The sequence below is a fragment of the Ursus arctos genome, chromosome X, assembly GCF_023065955.2.
Source record: "Ursus arctos isolate Adak ecotype North America chromosome X, UrsArc2.0, whole genome shotgun sequence".
In the NCBI taxonomy this organism is placed as follows: domain Eukaryota; kingdom Metazoa; phylum Chordata; class Mammalia; order Carnivora; family Ursidae; genus Ursus; species Ursus arctos.
The window spans coordinates 55,094,742-55,119,231 of record NC_079873.1 but is presented as its reverse complement, the minus strand read 5'-3'; the positions used below and the strand labels follow the sequence as shown (position 1 = coordinate 55,119,231).

Below are 24,490 nucleotides of genomic sequence, written 5' to 3'. Positions count from 1 at the left end.
TTTAGTCAGGAACTGAGGCCACTGCATTCTTCCTGCCTCAGGCCTGGAAGTAGCCAGCTTTGGAGTTGATGGCGCTGGGCTCAAATTCCAGCTCTGCCACCTCTAGCTGAGTAGGCTTGGACAATCCCTTACAATCTCTGAGCCTCGGCTTCCCCATTGGAACATAGGAATTGCTCCCTTACCAGATAGCTATAAAGATTACATGAGCGAGTGAATGTAAAGAACCTGGCAGATGATAGGGGTTTGACAACTGTTAGTCTCCTCCCCATGCTCTGGGCTTGCCCCACCAGCCCCACTCCCAGCAATCTCTACCTGATTTCTGCCGCAGATCCTTGGGGAGAGGCGGGACCAGATCTTGGCAAGAGCTTCTTGGCTCTGGGGAGAAAAGAAGGGAGCTGTGTCCCACAGTGGACTGTCCTAATCCCAGAAACTCAGCAGGAGGCATGCAATGTGAAGTTAAGCCAAGGGAAAGGATGAAGGGCAGGAAAGATTGGAGGGACAGAGGAGGAGGCAGGTGGTTTTGGAGCCCGTGGGAAGTCAGGACAGCGGGGAGAGGGCCAGACAGCATGGGGACCCATCCTGCTGGTCCAGGCAGTGCCAGACGATTAGGAGAGACAAAGGAGGAGGCCTCTGGGATGCAGGCTGCTTGAACCTCTCTTGATGGCAGCTACACTTAGGTTACCCTGGGGCCTAGCATCTCTGCCTCATTGGGATCCATCCAGGCTCCAGCATGAGACTCAGCCCAGCCCCACCCAGCTTCAGACATCTGGTCCCCCACCCCACATCCCTGCTCTGTCCCTACTACCTTGAGTCAGGCTCAGAGTTTGTTGCCTTCATTGTCTGTCTCCACAGCCAAACCCCTGATCCCCATTCCGATCACGGTTCCCTTTTGATCCATTTTTCCCTACCACCCAGACATTCCCAAACATCTCTGACTTAGACTTTACAATTATTCTTCACAAGGAATTCCCCTCTGTCTCCAAAGTCATCAGCATTAATTGCTACAAAGAGGACTTAACTTTGAGGCTCTGGATGTATTTGGCTGAAATTGATCCACTGGCTCACCTGCCCCCTCTTACAGACGGGGGCGTGGCCAGAAAGATGCCAAGTGGGGGTCAGTGAAGTCTGGGGCCAGGAGTGGCCCTCCATCTCCAACTCTGGTGATGACTGAGTCCATGGCCTGGATCAGAGCTGACTCTGTAGCTGGGATTAAGGCTGAATTTGTGACCAGGTTCAGGGCTCAGTCTGACCAGGGTTCGTAAGTTTCTTTTGGTCGCAAGCAACAGGAGTTCAACTCTGGCTAACTGGGGCAGAAGATAAGACTGTATTTCAAAGATATTGGGCTGGTTTTTGGAATTGATTGATTCAAACATGACTCAGCTCCAATCTTCTCAGTGTCTGTGTGTCTCCTTTTGAGTTTCAAATCCCTAGGAGAGGAGTCTAGTTGCCCCAGCATGGGGCAGGAATCTGTGCTCCAGGATCAGTCAAGCTAGCCATGGTGCAGGGCCACACATTACCCGTGGAAATGGGAAGGACCCAGCCCTGGGAAAAAAGCAATCTGGTATCATCTACTGAAATTAAAAGGCTATACATCATTCATCCTGGCAATCCTACTTCTGGGACATTATTCCATGGAAACGAAAGCCCTGTCACCTAAGAACCTATCAGTACAAAGACACGTATCACAGCATTGCTCACAGTGTTAAAAACAAAACAAAACAAAAAACCAAAAAAACAACCCTGAAAATCATAATCATCTATCAGTAGGTTGATGGCTGAATAGATTATGGCAAATCCACAACATGAATACTAGGCAGCCACTGAAGATTAGTAATTCAAGCTCTACCAGTTGATTTCAGGGGGTATTATTTAGTAAGAACCGCAAGAAGTGCAAAAATGTATAGATGATCCCATTTTAATAAAAAAGGACAAGGAAAAACCCGTGCACACAACACACATATACATATACTCATAAGTATACATCTATCTGTATATGATTATTTACATATAAAGAAAAACATGAAATAATGAATATTAGGTTACTGAAGTAGGTTATGGAGAGCCGTGATACAGATAGAGAAGGGAGACAAGTACACAGAAGAAAAGGCAATAATTTTTTTAAAAAAATGCACATAGGATTTCGTTTATGAGTGTATCTAACATTATATAGGCACACACACACACACACACACACACACACACACATATATATGAAATTAGCAGTACATGTTTTCCCCAGGTTTTCATTTGTGCTTTACTTTACTTAGAATTGTTAATCTATCTCTATATGTTTTGCCTGCCAGGAGATTTTGTTTTTATGTAATTGACCCCCCCTTTTTTTTTTTTTTTTTGCTCTTGTATGTTTTGTCAAACTTATAGAGGTCTTGTCTCCTTCAGGATTTTAAAAAACCTTCCCCCGTGGTTTGTTTTAAGTACTTTTATAAATTCGTATTGACATTTAAAGAAAACACCAATTAGGAGAAGCTATTTGCAACTGTACAAATATAACCAACATCTGGTCTCTGGGATATAGAAAGAATTCCTAGAAATCAATAAATTGGTACAACTACTTCGGAAAATGGATTGGCAATATCTGTTGAAGTTGAGATGCTCCTATTTGTGTCCTGGCCCAATGAGCCCCACTTCCTGGAATTTCTGCCCTCGTGTAATTCCCTTCCCATGAGTGTGGGCTAGACCTAGTAGTTCATTTTTAATAAGCAAAATATGGTAAAAGTGTTAGGCTGTCACTCTTGAGATCTGCCTTGAAGAAACGTTAAAAGAAATTTTTCAGAAAGAAAAAAAATGATATAGGTCAGCAACTTGTATCTACCTTTAAAAACAATAGAGGATTTGAGAAAGAATAAATAAAGTATAAATAAGATAAAAGGTTGCGTTTTTCTTCTTCTTAACTGATCTAACAAATAACAGTGTGTTCAAAAAAAATAATAGCACCGATGTAATGGATGTTAATGGCTTATGATAAGTGAAATGAATGAAAGCAATGTTATAAGGGCCAGGAGGGAGGAATTGGGAATCCTGTTACAAGGCACCTGCACCACCCAATAAGTAGTGTCTGTCATTTGAAAATGGGCTTGGATTAGTTGTAAATGTACATTGCAAACTCAAGGGCAGCCACTAAAAAACGTAAAAATAAGCAATATAATTGAAATTATAAGAGAGAGGAGAAAACGGAACCTTACAAAATGCCCAATTAAAATTAGAGAAGGCAGAAAAAAATGGAAGACAAAAAAAAGAGAGAAACAATGAACAAAGGCAATGAATAGGAAACAGTTACAAATATGGTAAATACTAATCCAACTATATCAATAGTCACTTTAAATGTGAATGGTCTGACTACACCAGTTAAAAAAGCAAGGGAGGATCAGAATGGATTAAAAAAAAAAAGACCCAAGTATATGTTGTTTACAAGAAATCCATTTTAAATATAAAGACACAGAGAGATTAAAAGTAAATGGATAGAGGAAGGTATACACACCAACATTAATAAAAAGCAAGCTGGAGTCCAAACAAAGCAGATTTCAGAACAAGAAACATTATCAGGAATAAATCCGGGCATTACATAATGATAAAGGGTATCAGTTCAGATCTGAGGATCTGAAGAAAATAAATTTGCTTAATCCGTATGGCAGGTACATGCAAACATGCATTTTATATTCTACTGTTCTGTATATTTGAAATATTTTAAATTTTTTGATAAAAAATGCATCCTTTCTTGAGTACAAAAAATATATAGAGATTAGGTTTACTAATTGTGTTGTTCAATCTGTCTATATCCTTATTTATTTTGTAGTCTATTTGGCTCATTTATACCATTAACCACATACAAGTGTGGTTAAGTCTACTATAATAGAAAAATTTCTGATTTCTCTTCATATTTCTAACATATTTGCCTCATATACTTTGAAATCACATTGCTTGTCATAGGAAGTTTATTGACTGTATCTTCTCTGTGAATGAAACAACCTGTTTTGTTCTCTTTAATGCTTTTTACTTTGCGTTCTTGATTTTTCTGATATTAACATTGCTACATGTCTCTTGCCTTCTTTCTTCCTTCTTTTTAAAATTCCTTCCTTCCCCTCCCTCCCTCCTTTCTTCCTTCCTTCTAGTATTTAACTGGCATATATTTTCCATTTCTATAACTGCTTTAATTGAAACTCATATAAACATCATATAACCGATTTCAAAAAACCAAAATACTTAAAAATGAGAGTCTGCTTTTTTCTAGGTATTTTCTAGGTATTCATCCTGCATACTGATATATACGGATTTATTCCTGCCCTTTTCTAAAAATTATCCTTTCTTGTTGCCTCCCATCCCACTTCTGCCCTTTGATAGATTGAATTTTTCTCTTTGTTCTACGTATTATTCTTTTAGTGGTTTGACGGTCGCACATACATAATATTTCTATTATGTTGCGACCCCTAATATTTCTTGTTCTTTTATTATGCATTTTATTTCCAAGAACAGAACTTTGCTATTGTTGTGAACATGGGGAGTCTTTACATTCAATGTAAATATTAAAGATGCATTGTAAAGTGCAATTAAAAAAAAAGAGTTCACAGTTCAGTAAAATTATACAAATCCAAAAGGTATAGCTATGATATTTTTAAACTGCAATGCGATTACCAGATCGTGAACAGGTACTGCGCTTCACCACTGATCATTTCTTTGGGCTAGAGAAGCTTGATTTTGTAATTAACAGCAACACATTCTACTGTAAACAATTCAATTGCTTCAATTACCAGGTAAAAAAAAATTTACAACCCTAGATGTAGTTTTACATTTTCCATACTTCTAGTACAAGGCATAACATATAACATAGGATATGATATATTATAATAATTACTTTAACATTGGAATTAATCAGAAAGAATTCGTAGATTTCATCTAAAAAAAAAAGAACAGAAGGGAGTATGGCTAAATGTTTAACATTTGTTAAAGCTGGCTGTTGGTTACATTTTTTGCTGTCCTTTTCAGTATCCTTGACGATTTCATCATTTAAAATGAAATAATGCTTTGGGGCCCACCCTGATTTGTCGAGAGCAGCTGCCGCCCCCGCCACATCAAGGGGGCGGGCCCCACCGACGCCACAATCACTTCCTCCGCCGCAGTCGCCGCCCGCCCTGTTGCTGTCTGCCGGGGGAGGAGCTGGATCCAGGAGCAGCGGCTCTGGCGGTCGTGGCGGTCGTGGCGGGTCGTGGCGGTCCGAGGGCTCTGCGACTCCTGAAAGCGTGCGGGTGTCAGGACTGGGTGAGTGAAAGGCTGTTTATTTCCTCAATTCATCCGGACGGGGCGGTGGGACAGGTGGCCGGGCATGGGGACAAGGATTGGGGGTCCTCTAGCGAACAGATTTTCAGGCTCGCCCCTCGGGAAGGGGTGGGGCGGACGCAAGACCTGACTGCAGAGTGAGGCCTGTGTCCCCCGGCCTGTATGGGGGCTCCATCCTCCGTCCCCCTGCCCCCTTTCGTGTGGCGCGACCCCTACTTGAATGGCTTTAATCGCTGCTTGAGAGGGGAGTGGTGGTCGGGGCCCTCTCCTCCTTCCTCCCTTGTTGGTCCCTTTGCACAGCACTCCATGGCCTTTCTTCCCGCATTTTGCAGTGTTTTGCTGAATGGTAAATTGTTAAGATTTTTAGGTAAATATATTATTGTTCCCAGGAAAATAATTGTTGTCAGAAAAACAAATTATTCCCAGGGAGAAACTAGACCCTCACACGCCTTTTCTTTCTTTTTCCCCTTCCCTGGCCATTGGTTTGGATTTGCTGTTTCAGCCGATAACGTTTTTCCCCGTCCCTCATTATGACATTGCGGCCCCCTCCCCCTCCCCGTGTTTTGCGTGTGTGGGCATGGCACACACACGCATGCATGCATGGCACGCGCGCGCACACACGCACATGCACGCGGGCATACATACATACACACACACACAAACCTTTCACTGCAGCCCCCTCTCCGCAACCCCCATACTCAAGGTTCTGGCACATCCCCTTCCCCTTGCATGCATGGACACACACACATACACACCCTCTTGCACACTGTCACACCCTCCAGTGCCTTTCCCTGCTTCTCACTGCCTGCCACATACACACCTCCAGAAGCAGCCCCCTCCGTCTTCTGCCTCTGTGTGCTCTGGTGAACACACACACACACACCCCTTCTGGGGCTGCCTTAGCCCCTGCCTGCCACATACACGCATAAGGATATCCTTTGATTGCTGGCCCCTCTTTCATATGCCACATATGTATATACACACCCCACGCTCTCATTCACACAGTCCTCACAAATGCTCCCAGCCTTGCTCCCTGTCTGCTACATATGTGCGCAGACAGCCCTCCTTTGCTGGTCCCTGCGGTGCGCACACGCACACTCGCATAAATCCTTCTCCAGGGCCACCAACTCCCCTCCCTGCTAACCACCTTCGTGAATTCATGTATTTCTTGGATTGCTGACCCCTGTTCCACCCACCGGCCACCCACGCGTCCCTCTCACGGATGCATTTGCTCACACTGACATGTCTCCATTGTTGCCTCCCATTTTGCTGAACACACGCATGCAGACCGTGGCCACCCCGTCCAGTGCCACCAAACCCTTTCTTGTCGGCCACAGACACGTACACAGGCATCCCTCCACAGAGTTACAGCCGCTGCACATACAACCACGCACGCGCATTCTCTTTCTGTCACGCTTACACACACCCCTCCCCTCTGAAGCCACCCCCCCCTGCACCTGTCATTTTCCTACCCACATCCAGAATGGGTCTCATTCTGATACTGACGCCTCTTCCCAATACACCTGCCCCCCTCCCCCTACAAACACAGACTTCTCTTCGCGGCATGATGGCTGGTCCCCCCCCTTCCACCTGCCCCTCTCCTCCTGACAGACACGTCGGCACTCATGAACACGTGGTGATCTATATTTTCCACCCTATTCCAATTTGCATTTCTTCTGTCTGTCTGCAGGGCTCAGAAAAGACGCAGACACCCCATAAAATAACCACAGCAGTCTTTCCTCTTCCATGTTGGCATAATTCCCCAGTACTTCCCCCACCTTCCCAGCGTCCAGTCACCCCCCCATCTTCTGTCAGATTCTCCCCTAAGTCTGGCTTTCCTATCAACCCAGTTTTGTAATCATTTTGCCAACATTAAAAATGTGTTCCAGGTCTACACCTGACAGTCACTGGAATGCTACTTCAGGCCTTAGAAGAAAGTGAAACTAATTGTAAAGGCCCCTTATTCTTTCTGTTACCTGCCTGCTGAAGTGGAAATAGATCTCCCTGCTCTTTTATTCCGAACTGATTTGACGTCCCCATCTCCAAAGCTTGTGCAGGGAGCAGGAACCTTTCCACTCGAGCCCCAGCTGTATTGGAAACCCTCCTAAGTCAGAGCCATGGGTCAGGAATCTAGCAAGCCTGTGTGGCCCAAGCCAGCAGGAGGGTATCAGTCCAATACAGGCAGGAGGTATGGAAGAAGGCATGCTTATGTCAGTTTCAGGCCATCCACGAGCCAGCAGGAAAGGATTTCCAGCCAGAGAAAGACGGCATCCGAAGTCCCAATGCACAGATCAGCCCCCAGTCAAACCACCAAGAGGAGCCGGTCCCCCTTTTCCACCACTCGTCGTAGTTGGGAAGACAGTGCGAGCTCTGGAGCCAGCCTGAGTGTTGATAATGAGGACTACTCCAGGTACCCACCAAGAGAGTACAGGGCTTCGGGTAGCAGAAGAGGAATGGCTTATGGACATGTTGACTCTTTCGGGGCAGATGATAGCGAGGAGGAGGGGGCTGGGCCTGTTGAGCGAGCGCCAGTTAGAGGGAAAACTGGCAAGTTTAAAGATGATAAGCCATATGACACAGAGAAAGGGGCAAGGTCTTTGGCTGGGGTGCCCCCGCAGTTCTCTAGCTTTAAGCGTGATGTGAGAGAGGAGCTTGACAAGTTAGACCCAGCCCCTGTGGCAAGACGCTCTGCTAGCAGAGCCGAGTTCCTGCAGCAAAATAGCATGGCCTCTCAGACATCTGCTGAAGGCAAGGTGGCTACCCCTGGCAACAGCCTGGAGAGGCAGAGGCGGGCGCAGAATTTACCTGCACGTCCCAGCAGGGCTCCTGTGAGTATGTGTGGTGGTGGGGAAAACACCCCAAAGAGTGCCGAGGAGCCGGTGGTGAGGCCCAAAATCAGAAACCTGGCGAGCCCCAACTGCGTGAAACCGAAAATATTTTTTGATACTGATGATGATGATGATATGCCACATAGTACTTCCAGGTGGAGGGATGCCGCCAACACTGCCGAAGGCCGCTCCGATGGCCTCGCAAGAAGAGCCAGAGGCGAGACTTCAAGCGGCTACTCTGAGCCGAAGTACCCCGAAGACAAGAGGGACGCCAGGAAGGACCAAGTGAAGCCAGAGAAGGTGCCAAGACGCCGACGAACCATGGCCGACCCCGACTTCTGGACGTACAGCGACGACTACTACAAATACTGTGACGAAGACTCCGACAGCGACAAAGAGTGGACTGCTGCTCTGCGTCGGAAGTATCGAGGTCGAGAGCAAAATCTGTCGTCCAGTGGGGAGAGCTGGGAGACCCTGCCGGGGAAGGAAGAGCCCGAGCCCGAGCCTGAGCAAGTCCGAGGGAACGGCAGTGCAGGCGCCAGCCCCAGCCCCAGCCCCAGCGCCGGGGCCAGTGGCGGTGGCGGAGGTGGTGGCGGCGGCGGCGGCAGCGAACTTGAAGAAATCCACGGAGCGTCTCTTCGGGAAGAGGAGCAGGCGTCCCCCAGAGAAGGTGAAGTTCCTTGGCTCCAGTACAACGAAAATGAGAGTAGCAGCGAGGGGGATAACGAATCGGGTCAGGAGTTTCTGCAGCCTGGAGTGTTCATGCTGGATGGAAACAACAACCTTGAAGACGACTCCAGTGTGAGCGAAGACCTCGAAGTGGATTGGAGCCTCTTCGACGGGTTCGCAGACGGCTTGGGGGTGGCCGAAGCCATCTCCTATGTGGATCCTCAGTTCCTCACATACATGGCACTTGAAGAACGCCTGGCCCAAGCGATGGAAACCGCCCTCGCGCACCTGGAGTCTCTGGCCGTGGATGTGGAGGTGGCCAACCCGCCGGCGAGCAAGGAGAGCATCGACACTCTCCCCGAGATCCTGGTCACCGAAGATCACAGCGCAGTGGGGCAGGAAATGTGTTGCCCCATCTGTTGTAGTGAATACGTGAAGGGGGAGGTGGCAACCGAGCTGCCTTGCCACCACTATTTCCACAAGCCGTGCGTGTCCATCTGGCTTCAAAAGTCAGGCACCTGCCCCGTGTGCCGCTGCATGTTCCCTCCCCCACTCTAAGATCAGGGCTCTTTACTCCTGGTCAGATGATTTTCCCCATCTGAAACCCACAATACTGCAGGAGCCCTCTCAAAATTAACAATTGAAATGAAAGCAGTGATTAATCTACACCTGTTGATTCCTTGTGATTATTTCCAATGTGAAAATGGTTGTGTGCGATTGCATTAAAAATCACATTGTCTATCTTAGAGGTTAGAAAAGGAAGACTAAACCTTCTAAACGCTACTTGAGATTGCAGTAAAAACATACATTTTCTAACCTGAGAGTTGAAATAAGTTGCATTTGTTTTCTTCGGTAGACTATGTTGCTGTTAACCGTAACGTCAAGTTTATCTGTTAACTATGTCCAGAAGGCATCATCATTTCTGTTGCATGTTATGGGTTAATGTTCCTGTAATTGCAGTGCCGTAAAAGCTTATTAAAGTTCTTCTTTTGGTTTTACATGGTATAGTGAAATTGTTTGGTTTTGTCTAAAATGGTGGTACTAAGTGACTTTATAATTGATCCCTTGCACCTGCATCAAAAATAGGGTTTTGTGGATTGTTGGTTTTTTTTTTTTTTCTTGTGTTCCCAACAGTAGGACAACTCGAGTGTCCCTGGAAATGCTGACTTCAACAACAGCAAAAAATTAAGGGTTACGATTTCTAAAAGTAGGATTAAAGTGTATGATTGTCAAACTACTCTAGGGGCAAAGGTCACACAGAGTAAGTACCCTGTCAGTGTGTGAGAAGGAAAGAGACAATGAGAAAGCGTGGTGGAAATAAAGAACAACGGTAGAAACAAATCCAAAATGAGTATGGGGGGGAGGAGTTAAAAATCCCCTTTCAAGAAATAGAAACTCTCAGAGAGGGGTGCCAGGCTGGTTCAGTTGGTAGAGCATGTGACTCTTGATTTCGGGGGTGTGAGTTCAAACCCCATGTCAGGTGTAGAGATCACTTAAAAAAAATCTTAGAAAAGAAACTCTGAGAGGAAATGGGCAACCCCCCCCCAAAATAACAAACAAATCTCTGTGCTGACTGTATACTTTGACACAGTGACACAAAGGATTAGAATAGAAAAATATATGCCAGACAAGTGCTGTGGCAAATATCGATACCCACTTACACAGAGTGAACAGGTTTTAACATTTGGCCATATTGGCTTCCAATCTCTCTTTCTCTCTCCAATAAATAGAATTTTTCAGGCACAAGTAAAGTTCCTCACCTGTCATATTTACTTTCCTTCCTCCACAGAGGTAAGCACTAGCCAGGAAATGGTGTGTTTACTCCTCGTCTGTGTTTTTAGACATATGTGTGTGTATGTATATGTATATGTGTACATATATATGTATATGTTTGTATATATCCATAGCCAATATAGAATGTTTATGTTTTCTAAGTGGACATAATTGATAGAATGTATGTATCGTTTTGCAACTTGATTTTTTCACTCGGCATTGTTTTTGAGATTTAACCATTTTGATACGTATAGCTCTAGTCCGTGCGCTTTAACTGCTGTATAATAGACATTCAGTTGTATGAATCATCACAATTTATCCATCCCCTTATTGGTGGGCGTGTAGGTTCTTCCCAGTATTTTGCGGCAATGAATATACTTAAAAGATGTCTCTCTGTGCACATGTGTGAGTTTCTCTAGGCGTGAGTACGTGGAGCTGAAGTTCCTGGGTCTTTAGGCTCGGAAGGGAAATTTGGGGGTCCTTTGCGCTTAAGCATCTTCATCCTAAGCAGTTATTGCCAAACTGCTTTCCCAAGCAATTGTACTAATGTATGCTCCTGCCGACAGTTTATGGGAGCTGTTTTTAGCTCCAACAGCCTGGATATGGTTAATGTTCAACCTCATGGGCGATCAGTGACATATAAACTAACAGGACAGTGAAGCATACTGTGTCCATCAGAAAGCCATAGTTTCTCTACATGATAACATCTAGTTTGGGCTAGGAAAAAACCAAGAAACACGAGGGATAGCAGCCTTCTTGGAGAACAGTTTGGGGAGTAGCTACCTTTCAAGATGCAAAGTGGTGTGTGTCTTTCAGCCCAACTTAGATCCTTGGTGGTATGGAGCTACTACTGTGGAGCAGTTCAAAATTGTATGTGCTGATATGGAAAGATCTCCAAGGCACACTGTTAAGTAAAAAAAAAAAAAAAAAACCCAAAACACACACACACATATATATATATATATATAGTGGAGCAGTATGTACAGTCTTCATGTAAAACAAAACCTTGCAAAACCAAACTATATATCATAATGCACCAAAGTGTCTGGGAGGCTGCATACCTAACTGATGGCAGTGGTTTCCCCTGGGGAGGGACGGGAGTTGGGGGAAAAAGCAAGGAAGGGGGCTTTAGATTTTTTTCACCTGCAATCATTAATTTGCTTGATTTTCTTACGGTGGCACTGATTTTCATGAATATTAACAAAATAAAATCAAAACAATTCCCAATTAAAAACAAAAAGTGAGAGAGAGATGATGCTGATTCTCTCACTGCAAGTCCAGAAACACGGGAGGAAGCCACGGCAGGCCTTTGTTTCTGCAAGTGGTCAAAGCTGATATTGTCACTTCATCCCCCACAGCCATGTGTGTCCCCCCTTGGCCTTCAGCCAGCACCTCTGCTGTTCCGGAGAGTCAGAAGTCTGTGACCTTAGAGGGCTCTGGACGGGTGGGCCTGTGGTGGTTTGCCTCAGGTTAGCCGAGGCTCTGCCCTGACTGGCAGCACACCAGGAGGTATGGTAGAGGCACCCTTGGGGCCTGGTTCTCTTCCTCCCCATTCCCTTGCATAGCGGCTGCCCTCATTTCCCTTAGAGACACAATTAGTAAATCCACAGAAGCGGGGGTGGGGTCGGCGGGTGGGGGTTGCACGGGGGGGGGGGGGCTGTGCGTGGGGGGGTAGTGGGGGGGTTGGAGGGAGGACTCTTCCCTGGCGCCTGCAGCCCCCTGCTGGTCTTGGAGAAGCCTGTTGCCACAGGGGTTCCTGCTGGAGGTGAGGCACTCCTGTGGAGGGACAACCCCAAGGCCTGAGACCTGGGCCCCAGGCTCCGAGTCGCCTGGGCTTGGGCTTGGGACCTCAGGTAAGCACATCAGACACCTGTGCCCAACACCTTAGGTCTGGAGGGGAAGGAAGTCAGAGGAGCCCGGGTCATGAAGTGTTCCCTCCTGCGCCACCGTGGTGGCGGCAGTGGTGGTGGCCGCTGTGTGGGACCGTGCTGCCAGTGCTAGAGGCCCAACGCTCCTGTGTGGAATGTGGCTGTGTCCCTGGATGCCCAGTTCCCCCTTTCCTGCCAGTTTCTGATTCTCTAGCCTCCCCGACTCTTCCCCAAGCTCCCTCATAGCTTTCCAATAAAACTGTTTTGATTAAATTAACTAGGGTTGGTTTCTGTTGTGTCTAACTAAGAATCCCAAGTGGCACACTTGCCAACACCACCATAACCCACTTTTGTGCCCATTTTTTAGTCAGATGAAATACCCGGAATGGCAAAGGGTCAGGCCATTTCTGTTGACAGCACAGTGGACCCATTATTGGCACCTGGAGCCATGGCTCTAGAACAGCAGGCTTCGGGCCACTACACACGAAGCAGTCCTTTTTGAGAGTCACTTATTTGGCATATTCATGAAAGGTGCCACCCACCACACTAGACTTCTTGGTTTCTGGACTTGTTTCCTGGCTGTGGAATAAAGAGCCCCACATTGTAGCCCCTGATTTGGAGTATAAACGACTATATCTTGTAAGACAGCATCCCAGATTCCTGAGGTAGTCCCCCTAGCTAATGCTACAGCTGAACTGTCATGGGGCCTTTCCTGGCTCGAAGGCACTACCTTCTCTTAGCCCTCTGTTCTAGCTATATCCTTCTACATTTGTACCTGGACCTCTGACCCGAAATGCCCTTTCCAGCCCTTTCCAGTCAGTTCTACCCATCCTTTAAAAAGTCCTCTTCAGGGGCGCCTGGGTGGCACAGCGGTTGGGCGTCTGCCTTCGGCTCAGGGCGTGATCCCAGCGTTATGGGATCGAGCCCCACATCAGGCTCCTCCGCTATGTGCCTGCTTCTTCCTCTCCCACTCCCCCTGCTTGTGTTCCCTCTCTCGCTGGCTGTCTCTATCTCTGTCAAATAAATAAAATCTTTAAAAAAAAAAAAGTCCTCTTCACGTGCCAGCTCCCGAGAACAGTATTTTCTGACACAACTAGCTCTTTCACTCTCTGGATCCCATCTCTGTGAGGCCTTGAGGTCAGGAGCTCTTATTCCGGAGTCATTTCCATAGCCCTGGTGCTCAGTGCTTGCCTCCGAAGCATTCATCAACGCTTGCCAACAGGACGGATGAGCTCCTCTCCCCAGGTAGGCATGAGGCAGGGGTTGTGCTCGGATGACCCAGGAGAAACCATGGAGTCCTGGCCCAACCAGGCACTTCTGAACCGGCCTTAGCCCCACTCCCATCCCCTGCTTCTGCTGGCCCTGCCGCCCCCCCCGCCTCCTCCGGCCACCCTCCGTCCCATTTTCTGTTTGTCCTGCTGAGTTCCCCAGTGTTTCAGAGACTGTTCTTAGGCCCAGGGCCTATGGCTAAAAAGTGGTGCTCCTCTGGAAGATGGGGAAATATGAGGCAACCACCAGCTTCAAGACACCCTTCTTTGGCCTGGGTTGAACCTCTGCCAAACATGGAGCTGAGAGGATGTTTGTCCATCTGTCACCAGCCCCGGCCTTGGATGAGCCCTGGCCTAGAGCAAGCTTTCAGCCTGACTTGGCATTCTCGTCTGCACAGTGGGACTTTGCCACTAGGCACGTCGATGCAGGTTTTTGCCGATGCCTGCATGCTTCTTACCCTACTCCCTCCAGACTGTACTACCCTAGAGCATTAGCGAGGCTTCCTAATCCCTTACATTTGGATATGATTACCCCCTAGGCCCCTTCACATTCAGGGATGTCACTAGATCCTTGCATCAACCCTGGAAGGTGAACGATAAGGACACTGAGGTTCGGGAAGGTGGTGAGCGTTCTGAAGAGACAGAGGATGTCTGCTTGGCCAGGGAGGGCCACAGCCGTCCTGGCCCCAGTGTGGTGAGGAGCGGGTAGGGGTCCAGTCCTCTGGGTAAAGGTCCGGGCTGGCTCCAGCTGGACTCCGCTCAGGTGCTCTGGTCACAGGCAGCACAAGCCACCAGCTTCCCGGAAGCATCCTGCAGGCCCAGGGGACACCCGGGCAAGAGGGTACCAGGCATCTGGATGGGAAGAGGAGAAACAAGACAAACGATTGTAGAGAGGTTCTTCCACAGGAACTGGGGACCGGGAGGCAGTAACGGCCTACAGTCTGAGGACTGTGGCTAAAGCAGGGCCTGGGAGCCAGCCTGAAGGAAGGTAGGGCCTGGGCACCAAATGCACGAAGACAAATATCCAGGGACCCACGGGAATCGAGCCCAAGGCGCTGCTCGGCCCAGACCATACTTGCGTTCAGCGAACACGGTCCTGCCCCCGCTGCACTCGGAGCTGAGGATTCCGAGCTGACTGAGTTAGTTCGACAAATATTTATTGACCTTCTGCCTGTGGCGTGCTGGTCGGAAACCTGCAAGAGATGAATAAGGCTTACTTAGTTCTTCCCTCAAAGAGCTCACAGTCTAGTGTGGGAAACAGACTTATAAAGAGAGGATGGCAACCTTCAGTGGGACGTGCTGCATGGAGGCAAGCGGGGTGACGTGTAAGCAAAAAGCCTGGCTGGCTGCGCTGGGAAGGGAGGCTTGTCCAGGCATCCTGGATGAGGCCACTCTGACGGCGTGAGTAGGCATTAGCCAGGTGAAGAAAGGGAAGGAGGGAGGGTAGCATGGGCCCTTTGAAACATTATCTATCGGTGAGAGTGTCAATTGGTGTGTTTGAAGGGCCCTTCAGCGAAATGTATTAGCATTTAAAATCCGCTCACCCTCTGACCCAGCAATTCCACTAGTAGAATTTCTCCTGCATTAGCAAAAGCACAAGGTTGTTTGTACAAGGATATTTATTGTTGCATTGTTTGTAGTAGCAAGAGACTGGAAAGCATTTCCATGTCCATCACCAGCAGCCTGCTTAAATAAATCATAGCACAGCCATCAGATGCTTCACTAGACAGCCTTTCCCCAGATGAGGCAGAGCCATAGGTATTGCCATATAAGAATAGCCAAAAGCCGAGGAGTTATAAGAGGGAGGCATAGAACAGTGAGGACAGGGGAGGCTGGGTGGCTCAGTCGGTTAAGCGTCTGCCTTTGGTTCAGGTCATGATCCCAACATTCTGGGATCGAGCCCCGCGTTGGGCTCCCTGCTCATCCGGGGAGCCTGCTTCTCCTTCTGCCCCCTCCCCCGACTCGTGCTCCCTCCCCCCCGCACCCCCCCCCCCCGCCTCAAGCAAATAAATAAAATCTTAAAAAAAAAAAAGAACAGTGAGGACAGTTACCATGCATGTTTCACAAGAGAGATACATGCACATCTGTGCTTACCTGTACACAGAACGTCTCTGGAAAGATAAACAAGAAACAGGAGTTGAGGTCAGGGGTGAGAAGGAGCCTCACTTTGTACCATGTGCCCTTTTGTCCCTTTGGAGGTTGTGTGAATTAGATGGGTTGGTGTTTTTTGTTTGTTTGTTTTTTTACCATGTGTATACATGATCAATAGAGAGAGACAGAGAGACAGTCAGAGAGAAGGGAGGGAAGGAGGGAGGCAGGAGGGCAGAGACCTCAGGCAAAGGGAACTGAGTGAACAAAGGCACAGGGTATGAAATAGTATGGCGTGTGCGCATGCCCCCTGGGAACAGGGAGCAGAGGAACCCCAGTTCCGTTTGCCTCATGAGGACATGGTGTGGGGGCTGGGGGGTGGCCCAGCACCCAGAGCAGGTCCACTATCATCTCAGAGATCTCCAGGTTATGTATGTGCATAACAGATGATCAGGAAATCTACCACCACTTAGCTGACAGTGGTTTGCTCCGTGGTGGGATGATAGGTAATTTTAATGTTCTTTATGTTTTGACGGCATTTCTGGAATTTTCTTCAACAAGCAGGTGATCTGGGAGAAAAAGTAAAACCAAATCGAAATGTCACTGGAACACTGATTCAAGCCTCTCAAGGCGGGCTCTTCCTGAGGGAAGCCAGGCAGGCCCTTGTCAGCACAGAAGGGGCTAACAGAAAGACCAGGGCGTTTGCAGTCAGAGTTTCATCTGAAACGTTTTCACGCTAATTAACTGTGAGTGGTGAGCAAGGCACTTACCCTCTCCGCCTCGGTTTGCTTATTTATAAAATGGGACAAAAGACTGCCTATCTCATAGGGTGCTTGGAATGAGCGAATGAAATAACAGATGAACAAAACACACTCTAAAAGCTTAAGGTGATGGTTGTTGTTGATTTTTACCATTTCTACTGGCTCTTTCTTTGGGGCTGGAACAGCAGGAGCCCAGGACCCCCGAAGAAAAACCACTACTCCCTCGGTGGAAAGATTCCCCCCACACACACCACACACACATACACATCGTCTTCTCTGCAGCCATTTAGCAAGGCTGCCTCCGGATGCCTGGGCCCCGGTCTGCAGAAAAATACTTAGCAGGAGTCCAACATTCCCTTTGGAAGTGGAGTGCAGCAAAGATAGGGGAGGAGGAGGAAGCAAAATGTTTGCTATTTTTTTCTGTGCAATTGACTCTGCCGGCCCAGGCCCTTTGCTCACTGCTGTCTGTGTGCACAGATGGCGGCCGAGCCCCTCCTGGTGAAGGGCTTGGCTTCCTGTTGAGCATGCCCACCCCATTCAGGCCCGCTGAGGAATGTGGGCTGGTCCCGGCTGGATGGGCTCAGTGTCTGCCCTGGCCCCTCCCTGAGCCCCGGCCTGACCCCTCCTCAGGCCTAGATGAAGGAGCTTCTGTGTCTTGGGGCCCCGCCTGATTAGATATGGCTGCCACATTGACTCCTCCCTTGCAGGCTGGGCACTGAAAAAAGAAAAGCACAAGGCTTGCCCAGAGTCCTCCCAGCTCCAACAGTGGCTGGCCTCAGAGCTCATCGGGGTCTGTGGGAGTAGAAAGTGGCTGCCAGTCTCTTTGTTCTAAGTGGAGGAGTCCCTCCCGGAGTGCTAGTTAGGTTCAGGCCAGCGAGGGGTGGGGGCTTCCATGGGCCCAGTCCCCAGGGCTGCCAAGGGAAAGCCTAGAACATATACATATGCAGATCTGGTGGACTCCAAATCGTGGTCCAGTGTAAGTTCTGCAGGGGTAGAGTTTGTTTGTGGGTGACATGTGGGTAGCCTGAGGTAGCGGTGGTGAGGCCCGTGATCACCAGAGCAGAGTAGAAGGGGTTCTTTGCCCTTTTTGCTTTGTTGTTGGTTTTTTTTTTCTCTTTTCTTCTCTGCATCCAAAGAACTGCTTGACTACTTTTTAGCCCTGGGCCTTGAGTGAGTCCCATCACCTCTCTGAACCTCACTCTCTTCATCAGTAGCATGGGCACAGTAAACTCATGGGGCCACTGTGAGGAGGGCACGAAGGCACAGCGCAGTGGGATGACGTAGGAGACACTCTAGAAGTGGCATTTCTTTCCTGTATTTATTAAGCACTTCCTTCTGTGCAGCGCTGGGCAGTCCAGAAGTAACCAAGATGGTCTCCGCCCCCAAGCAATCTCAGGGGTTCCAGTGCCCTTGGCCTTCATTCAGCCCAGCTTAACCTTGGGTCCTGCTTCTGACCAGGGGATTCTCACCTGTCCCTGAGACCTTGGCACTGCTCAGGTCAGATGTCTGAGGCCCAGGCTTCCTCTTGCTGACCCAGGCTCTGTAGCCTCAGCCTAGCAGCTAGAGCCTGCAGCCTAAAGCAGTCCTCCCTGGGCAGCCTGCCAACCTGCTACCAAACACTTTCAGAAGTATAGCATGCAATTTTCACAACAGCTCTTCAATGAAGGTGTTCTAATCACTAGTCTCCAAGATACCTGCTTTCAAGTCCCAGTGCTTTCTTCTACATGCCTTGCAACCTTGGGCAAGTGCCTTTGCCTCTCTGTGCCTCAGTTTTCTCATCTGTAAAATGGGAGTTAAATAAGAGTAGCTTCCTTTTGAGGAGGGCAGTTAAGGTGCTGAAACGCTGCCTGACGTATATTAAGCTCTCAATTCTTGTTAACCACTATCCTCAGGAGACCAAGGCTCAGAAGGGGAAATGACCTGCTCAAGGTTACATGGCTAAGAAAGTGGCAGAGCTAGGGCTGTTACCCTAGCCTTCCTGACAGTAACTACTCTGCCACGCTGTGCTTCCTACCCTCTGGATTTCTAGATTCTGCACCTGGATTTCCTATGACAGGCCGCTGCCAGCTAATCAGGACTGTGTTGGATTTCCTATGCTGACTTCTTGACAGGGCCGTTGCAAAGACCTGCTGCCATTTTCTCGAAATCTGACCCATTGCCCCCCAGGCATGCCTCCCTCTGCCTCACTCCATACTTGAAAGGATGAGACTCACAATGCTAACGTGGAATATCTTGCTTGCACCTTAAAATATTGACGTATTCAATCCTTAGAGGCAGGTGATCTGCTCACCCCCATCTACCATGTGGGGAAACTGAGGGACAGAGGGATTAAATGATCTGCCCAAGGCCACACAGTTCTAAGTGGTAAAACCAGAATTCAAACCCAGGCAGGCTAGCTACGGAGTCGCTGCTCTTAACCATTCCCACCCCCCACTCCGCCCCCGCCGGAAGGAACAGTTTTAGAAGCTGGCTGGGCCAGTCAGCCCTCTCCCACCGCAGTGAGCCCAGCCATGTCTGACACAAAACACGGGAGCACAAGCCAGGCCGGATTTGTTCATAGCTGAATCCTCAATGGCTAGCACATTCCCTGGCACATGGTAGGTGCTTAATACATCGCTGTTGAATAAGTGAATGAATCAATGAATGAAACTAAAATAGGGTGGGGCCATGAGGAGGGAGAAAAGGGACAGATTGGAGAGATAAAAGGAAGAACTGAGCAGATCAGGACACTGATCCAATTGGGGGTGTGAGGAGTCTTGGATGACTCCCAAGATTTTGGCTTTTGGGTGACTCGATGATGAGGTCATTTACTGAGATAGGAGCTCTATAGGAGGGACAGAATGCAGGGGTGGAGAGAGCAGCACTGATAAATTCGGTTTAGGATGTGGAGTTTGGGGAGCCTTTGAGACACAGGAGGGGATGTCCAGCAGGCTGTTGGATACAAGGCTTGGAGCCTAGAAGAGGCATTCGGGTGTCCCGCCCAGCCCCTCCCACGGCCCTGCCCCCTCCAATCGCACTTGAAACTGCTGGCCCATCGGCCTTTACTCTTCCTACTGGGAAGGAAAGGAAGGAATCTTTGATGGTGGGAATGGGGGGTGCTTTTCTAAACCAAACAAACGCATACACAGTGCCTGCTTGTTGAGGATCAGCTTGCCTGGCTCTTGGCACACTTAGGCTGGCTTCCAGGGCGGACCCCCCTCCCACCACCCACCGGTCCCTGCCGCCTGCTCCCTGCCAAGGTGAGCTCTGACAGGGCGACTTGTCATCTTTTCAACACCTCATTTTTCCCTCCTTACTCACTGCCCGGGGAGAGGTCCTTCCTGTTTGCACACCTCAGGGGCTAGGCCAGGAGGAGGAACAAAAACAGCCTTCATGGTGCAGGGGGAGGGGAGGGCCAAAGGAGAGGACAGGGGGAGAGGACGAGAGGGAAGAGCAGGAGGGGACGAGGAAGGGGGAAGAGAAGGTCGGGGACCCACCTCCTGTGCCCCTCCGCGGGCGGGCTCGTCACACACACACACTCTGCACAGTGCGCTCACTGTGTCCTGGAACTGGGGAGGCTGATTCCCAGGTCAACCCAAAGGGGTCAGGATCCCAGCTGGGTTTAGAAACTAGCTATCATGTCTTCTCTGCCTCGCCCCCCCCACCCCCCAGCTCCGCTTAGAGTTGCCCAACCCAGAAACGGCTGCTCTGCCGTATCAGCAGCCAGCCAAGGCCCAAGGCCTCCTTTCCCAGCTCCCCCACCCTTTTTCTCCGGGTGTGCAGCTCCGCGGGTCTGCACCCCCTGGCCCCAGGCCCAAGGCTCCCAGAGCGCCCCCCGCCTTCCCGATCCCGGCAGGACCCCTCCGGGAGCCCCGCCCCCGTCAGCGGCCGACCCGCAGGTAATCCCCTCCCCCTTCCTGCCCCCGCAGCTCCAGCCCCTTCCAATTAGCGCAGTCTCGGATCCCCTCTGCTGGGAACGGGCCCCCCCTCCGGCTCCCTCCCCCACTCGGCTCCCACGTGGGGAGCCCCGCTCCCAGGCCTGGCCGCCCCATTCACAGCGCCCTCCGCCATTGTCCGTGGCCTGTCACTCACGCACGGTATTAGCATTTCTAAAGCCCACTTCTCCCAGTCGCTGCTTTGGCTTCAGCCTGGGCCTAGGAACTTAGCCCTATAGAACAACTAACAATTACAACTAACCTTCAAGAGCACTTTAGAGTATATAATTCACGTTTCTATATAGCCATTTAATTTACTTCTCACAACAGCCCTTAGCAGTGGGACACTGACATCCCCAGAAGTTCAGTGAGTTGTCCAAGGTCACAAAGTAATTTCTAAAGCCAAGATTTCAGCTCAGGTTTGTCTGCTACCAAAGGCCACATTCTTTCCACTACACCACCTTGCCTCTTTGTCAGGCTGAGCTTACTTCTGCTTGGCTGGGCTTTCTTAAAAGGTGGGCATGGTGGCTTGATGCTGCTGCAGAGGGAATGCTGGATTCAGCCTGCTGGGGAGGTCCTGGGTGGTTTCTGTGCTGCCACTAACCCAGGAATTCACCGGCAGTGACTCCTTCAGGCCACCACCTGGAGAACAAAGCCTGGCCCAAAAGGAAGCAGGGGGAAGTGGCCGTAGGCTCCAGAGCCAGATCCCAGGCACATATCCCAGCCCTGCCACTCTGCAATGGGTTGGCCTTAGATAAGTGACTTCGCTTCCTTGGCACCTAGGGTTGTAGCGAGGGTTGTAATGAGCATGAAGTGGGCTAATATGCATAAAAGACATAGGGTAGTGCCTGGATACTACTACATGGGTCAGTCAGCATTACTATGTGCTCGTCCACAATGCTCCCGGGGTCAGGAGCAGCAGGGCATGAGCAGAGAATGGCTCTATTATCAGACAGCCTAGGATTCCAATTCTGGCTCTGCCCTTCATTAGCTGTGTGACTTTGGGTAAATGACTTACACTCTCTGGTCTTCCACTTCCTCCGCAGTAAAACAGAGATAGTAATAGTGCTCACTTGCCAGAGTTGTTATGAAAATTAATATTTGCCCAAGTGTTTTCTCAAAAGGTAGAATAATATAGACACTATATGCTTTAATAATTATTATGAATAATTCTGTTCAAGATCTTACGCAACATCTATAAATCCTTTGCCTCTTCCTGCCTTACCTCTGACTCAGGGGTACCTCTCACCCCACCTGGGCTCCAGGTGCTGTCCAGTGTCTGACCTACTCCTAGACCACAGTAGCTGAAGCATTTTCTGAGCTTGCCCACTGACACTGAACAAGCAGCCGACAGTCAGAGGACACAGGAATCTCCATGTTTGTACCCCTGTTTTCCGCTGGGTGGGGAAAATAACCCTTCGTATGTGCCCAATACAAAGTCCATTCCCACCTACTAGGTCCGGCACGCTCGGTTTGGTCCCACCTGACAGCAGGGGCGGGGGGTGCCAAGTCTCAGAGGAGGGAATAATTTTGCGTTTTGCTTCCATAGTCAGGAGCCTAGACCGAGTCTCAAAGCAATGCCCTCAGGGGTGATGTCCAAGCAAAATGCCCCCCTTTTCTGCGTTCCGGCACCCATTTGCAAGGTTTGACACCTACAGGTGCGTGTGTTGGTACATCCCACCTTCATAAACAAAGCCTTGAATCACCAAAGAGAAATCATTTTGTGACCTGGAAGTAGAATCCCTATTTTAATTCTACAGACATTTGACCTTGGTGATAAGGTCACTTTACTCCAATGGTGACTTTAAGCAGTCAGTATTTTCTTCAAAGGAATCATTTGAACCGGGACACCCACCTGGGAGGCTCAGTCTGAAGCGTCTGTCTTCGGCTCAGGTCATGATCCCATGGTCCTGGGATCAAGTCCTGCATCGGGCTCCCTGCTCAGCGGGGAGCCTGCTTCTCCCTCTCCCTCTCCCTCCCACTCCCCCGGCTTGTGCTCTCTCTCTCTCATTCTCTCTGACAAATAAATAAATAAAATCTTAAAAAAAAAATCATTTGAATAGGCCAGCATTGTTCCAGTTGGGTTATAACTAGTCAAAATCACTTGGAAACACCTTTGTTTCCTCAAATCTCTGGATCAAAACCCTACTAACAACATTTCTCTAATGGCTATAGGGTTTCTGTTTAGGTCAGTGACTCAGCTGGGCCAGGAGTTGGGGTGCGTGGAGGGGTGAATTACAGAATTCCCAAAGGTATGTGTGGCTGGTAAAAGCATATTCAATATACCTATTTTCTCCACCTGGTGGTCTAACCTCCAGAAAGTCAAACTTATATCAAAATCGTTTTGATTGGTATGGGATACATAGAACATGGAGGGGGGTGTGCACGAATGAAGACTGAGAGGCTTTGAGCCAGCTGGGTTCTCTAAAAAGGTAAAAACCGACTGTCTGAAGTACCACTGGGCTCACTTCTGCTCAAACTGCTCCTGTTCCTGGAAAGATAACCTGACTCTCTTTGCAGATTCAGGAGCATATGACAGTCTCAGGCCGAGTCCCAGTGTCTACTACTGGTCCTGAGGAATGAGGGACCAAGCTCCACGTAACCGGGGATGTTTCCAGAAGAGGCAGTAGAGACCACAGATTTACGTTCTGGAGACCGTGAGGCTCTACTGGGGTTCATCATGCTTCTTGAGAGCTTCACCATTTCCTGGACTTTTTCTCTACTGAGAACTGGGTACCGTGGGCGTGTAGGGGAGGTGGGAGGGGTGTGGAGTAGGTGGATAGGAGTAGAATGTTCAGGGTGGAAGGGTCTTTAGGCCCACCTTCTCATTGTACTGTCTGGAGAGGGAAAGGGGTTTACTCAAGCTCACAGTGACCTGGCATCAGCACCAAGAGTAGAACTCAGGTTGCTGAACTCCCAAGTCAGGATCTGTTTCACCTCCTCCACACAGTGCCACCAACTCCACCCTGGAGTTATTTTGTTTATCCTCTGTACCCAGGGCTCCTTCAAGTCCATGCTCTGCTTCTAGATCTGTGCTGTTTAATACTGCAGCCTCTCGCCACCCATGCCCTCTGGGTGCTGGACGTGTGCCTAGGTGGAATTAAGATATGCTGGGAGTGTAGGGATGCCTGGGTGGCTTAGTTGGTTAAGCATCTGCCTTTGGCTCAGGTCATGATCCCAGGGTCCTGGAATCGAGCCCCGCATCGGGTTCCCTGCTCAGTGGGGAGCCTGCTTCTCCCTCTGCCTGCCGTTCCCCCTACTTGTGCTCGCTCTCTCTCTCTGGCAAATAAATAAACAAAATCTTTAAAAAAAAAAGATACGCTGGGAGTGCAAAATACACACTGGACTTGGAAGATTGAGTGTGGAAAAGAAAGTAAAATATCTCATTAGTAGTTTTTATATTGATCACATGCTGAAATGATACTACTTTGGATATTTTGAGTGAAAGAAATTGTATAATTAAAATTAATTTCACTTTTTAAAACGCTTTTTAAACTTAGCTACTAGAAAATTCCATATGTGGCTTGCATAATGTTTCTATGGGACAGCACAGTGCTAAATCTCCAGAAGTGACCAGGTTGTCAGTTCTGATGAGAGGGCAGGACAGGGCAGAGCAGCTAATGGAGGAAGGTCCCAGCAGACGTCAAGAAGCCAAGGCCCAACATCAAAAACTAGGGATGTACTGTATGGTGACTAACATAATATAATAAAAAATATTATTATTAAAAAAAAAAAGAAGCCAAGGCCCAGCTTGACAGCAGGAGGGCTGGTGAGCCCAGGCTCACCGGCTGGACAGGAATCAGGAAGATGGGTGCTATCTGGTAATGAGACTCTGATGGGAAGGCCGTGGAGGCAGAGCCACAGGACATGGAGCTAGGAGGTATGACTGCAGTCCAGGGAAGCCTGGGCAGTAGCGCTTGAAAGCAATGATGACATGCTGGGGGGCCCAGTTCCTAGACTGGGGTGCATTCCAGTTCTGCCACCTGCTAGCTGTGTGACCCTGGACAAGTTACTTAACCTCTATTGCTCAGG

At 48.9% G+C, this 24,490-nt stretch overlaps 1 protein-coding gene across 4 annotated transcripts; it reads left to right on the top strand.

The window, feature by feature from the left end:
- Nucleotides 1-5,125: 5,125 nt before the first annotated feature.
- PJA1 (praja ring finger ubiquitin ligase 1) lies at nt 5,126-9,784 on the top strand. 4 transcript variants are annotated; one of them, XM_026485823.4, is made up of 3 exons: nt 5,127-5,271; nt 7,179-7,699; nt 8,264-9,784. In XM_026485823.4, exons 2-3 carry the CDS (start codon nt 7,407-7,409, stop codon nt 9,342-9,344), a joined length of 1,374 nt encoding a protein of 457 aa, XP_026341608.1. In that variant the 5' UTR covers nt 5,127-5,271; nt 7,179-7,406; the 3' UTR covers nt 9,345-9,784. The 4 variants fall into 4 exon arrangements, with proteins under 4 accessions (XP_026341607.1, XP_026341606.1, XP_026341608.1 ...); XM_048213742.2 differs by having other exon boundaries at nt 5,128-5,271; nt 7,505-7,699; XM_026485822.4 differs by having other exon boundaries at nt 5,126-5,271; nt 7,505-9,784.
- Nucleotides 9,785-24,490: the final 14,706 nt, after the last annotated feature.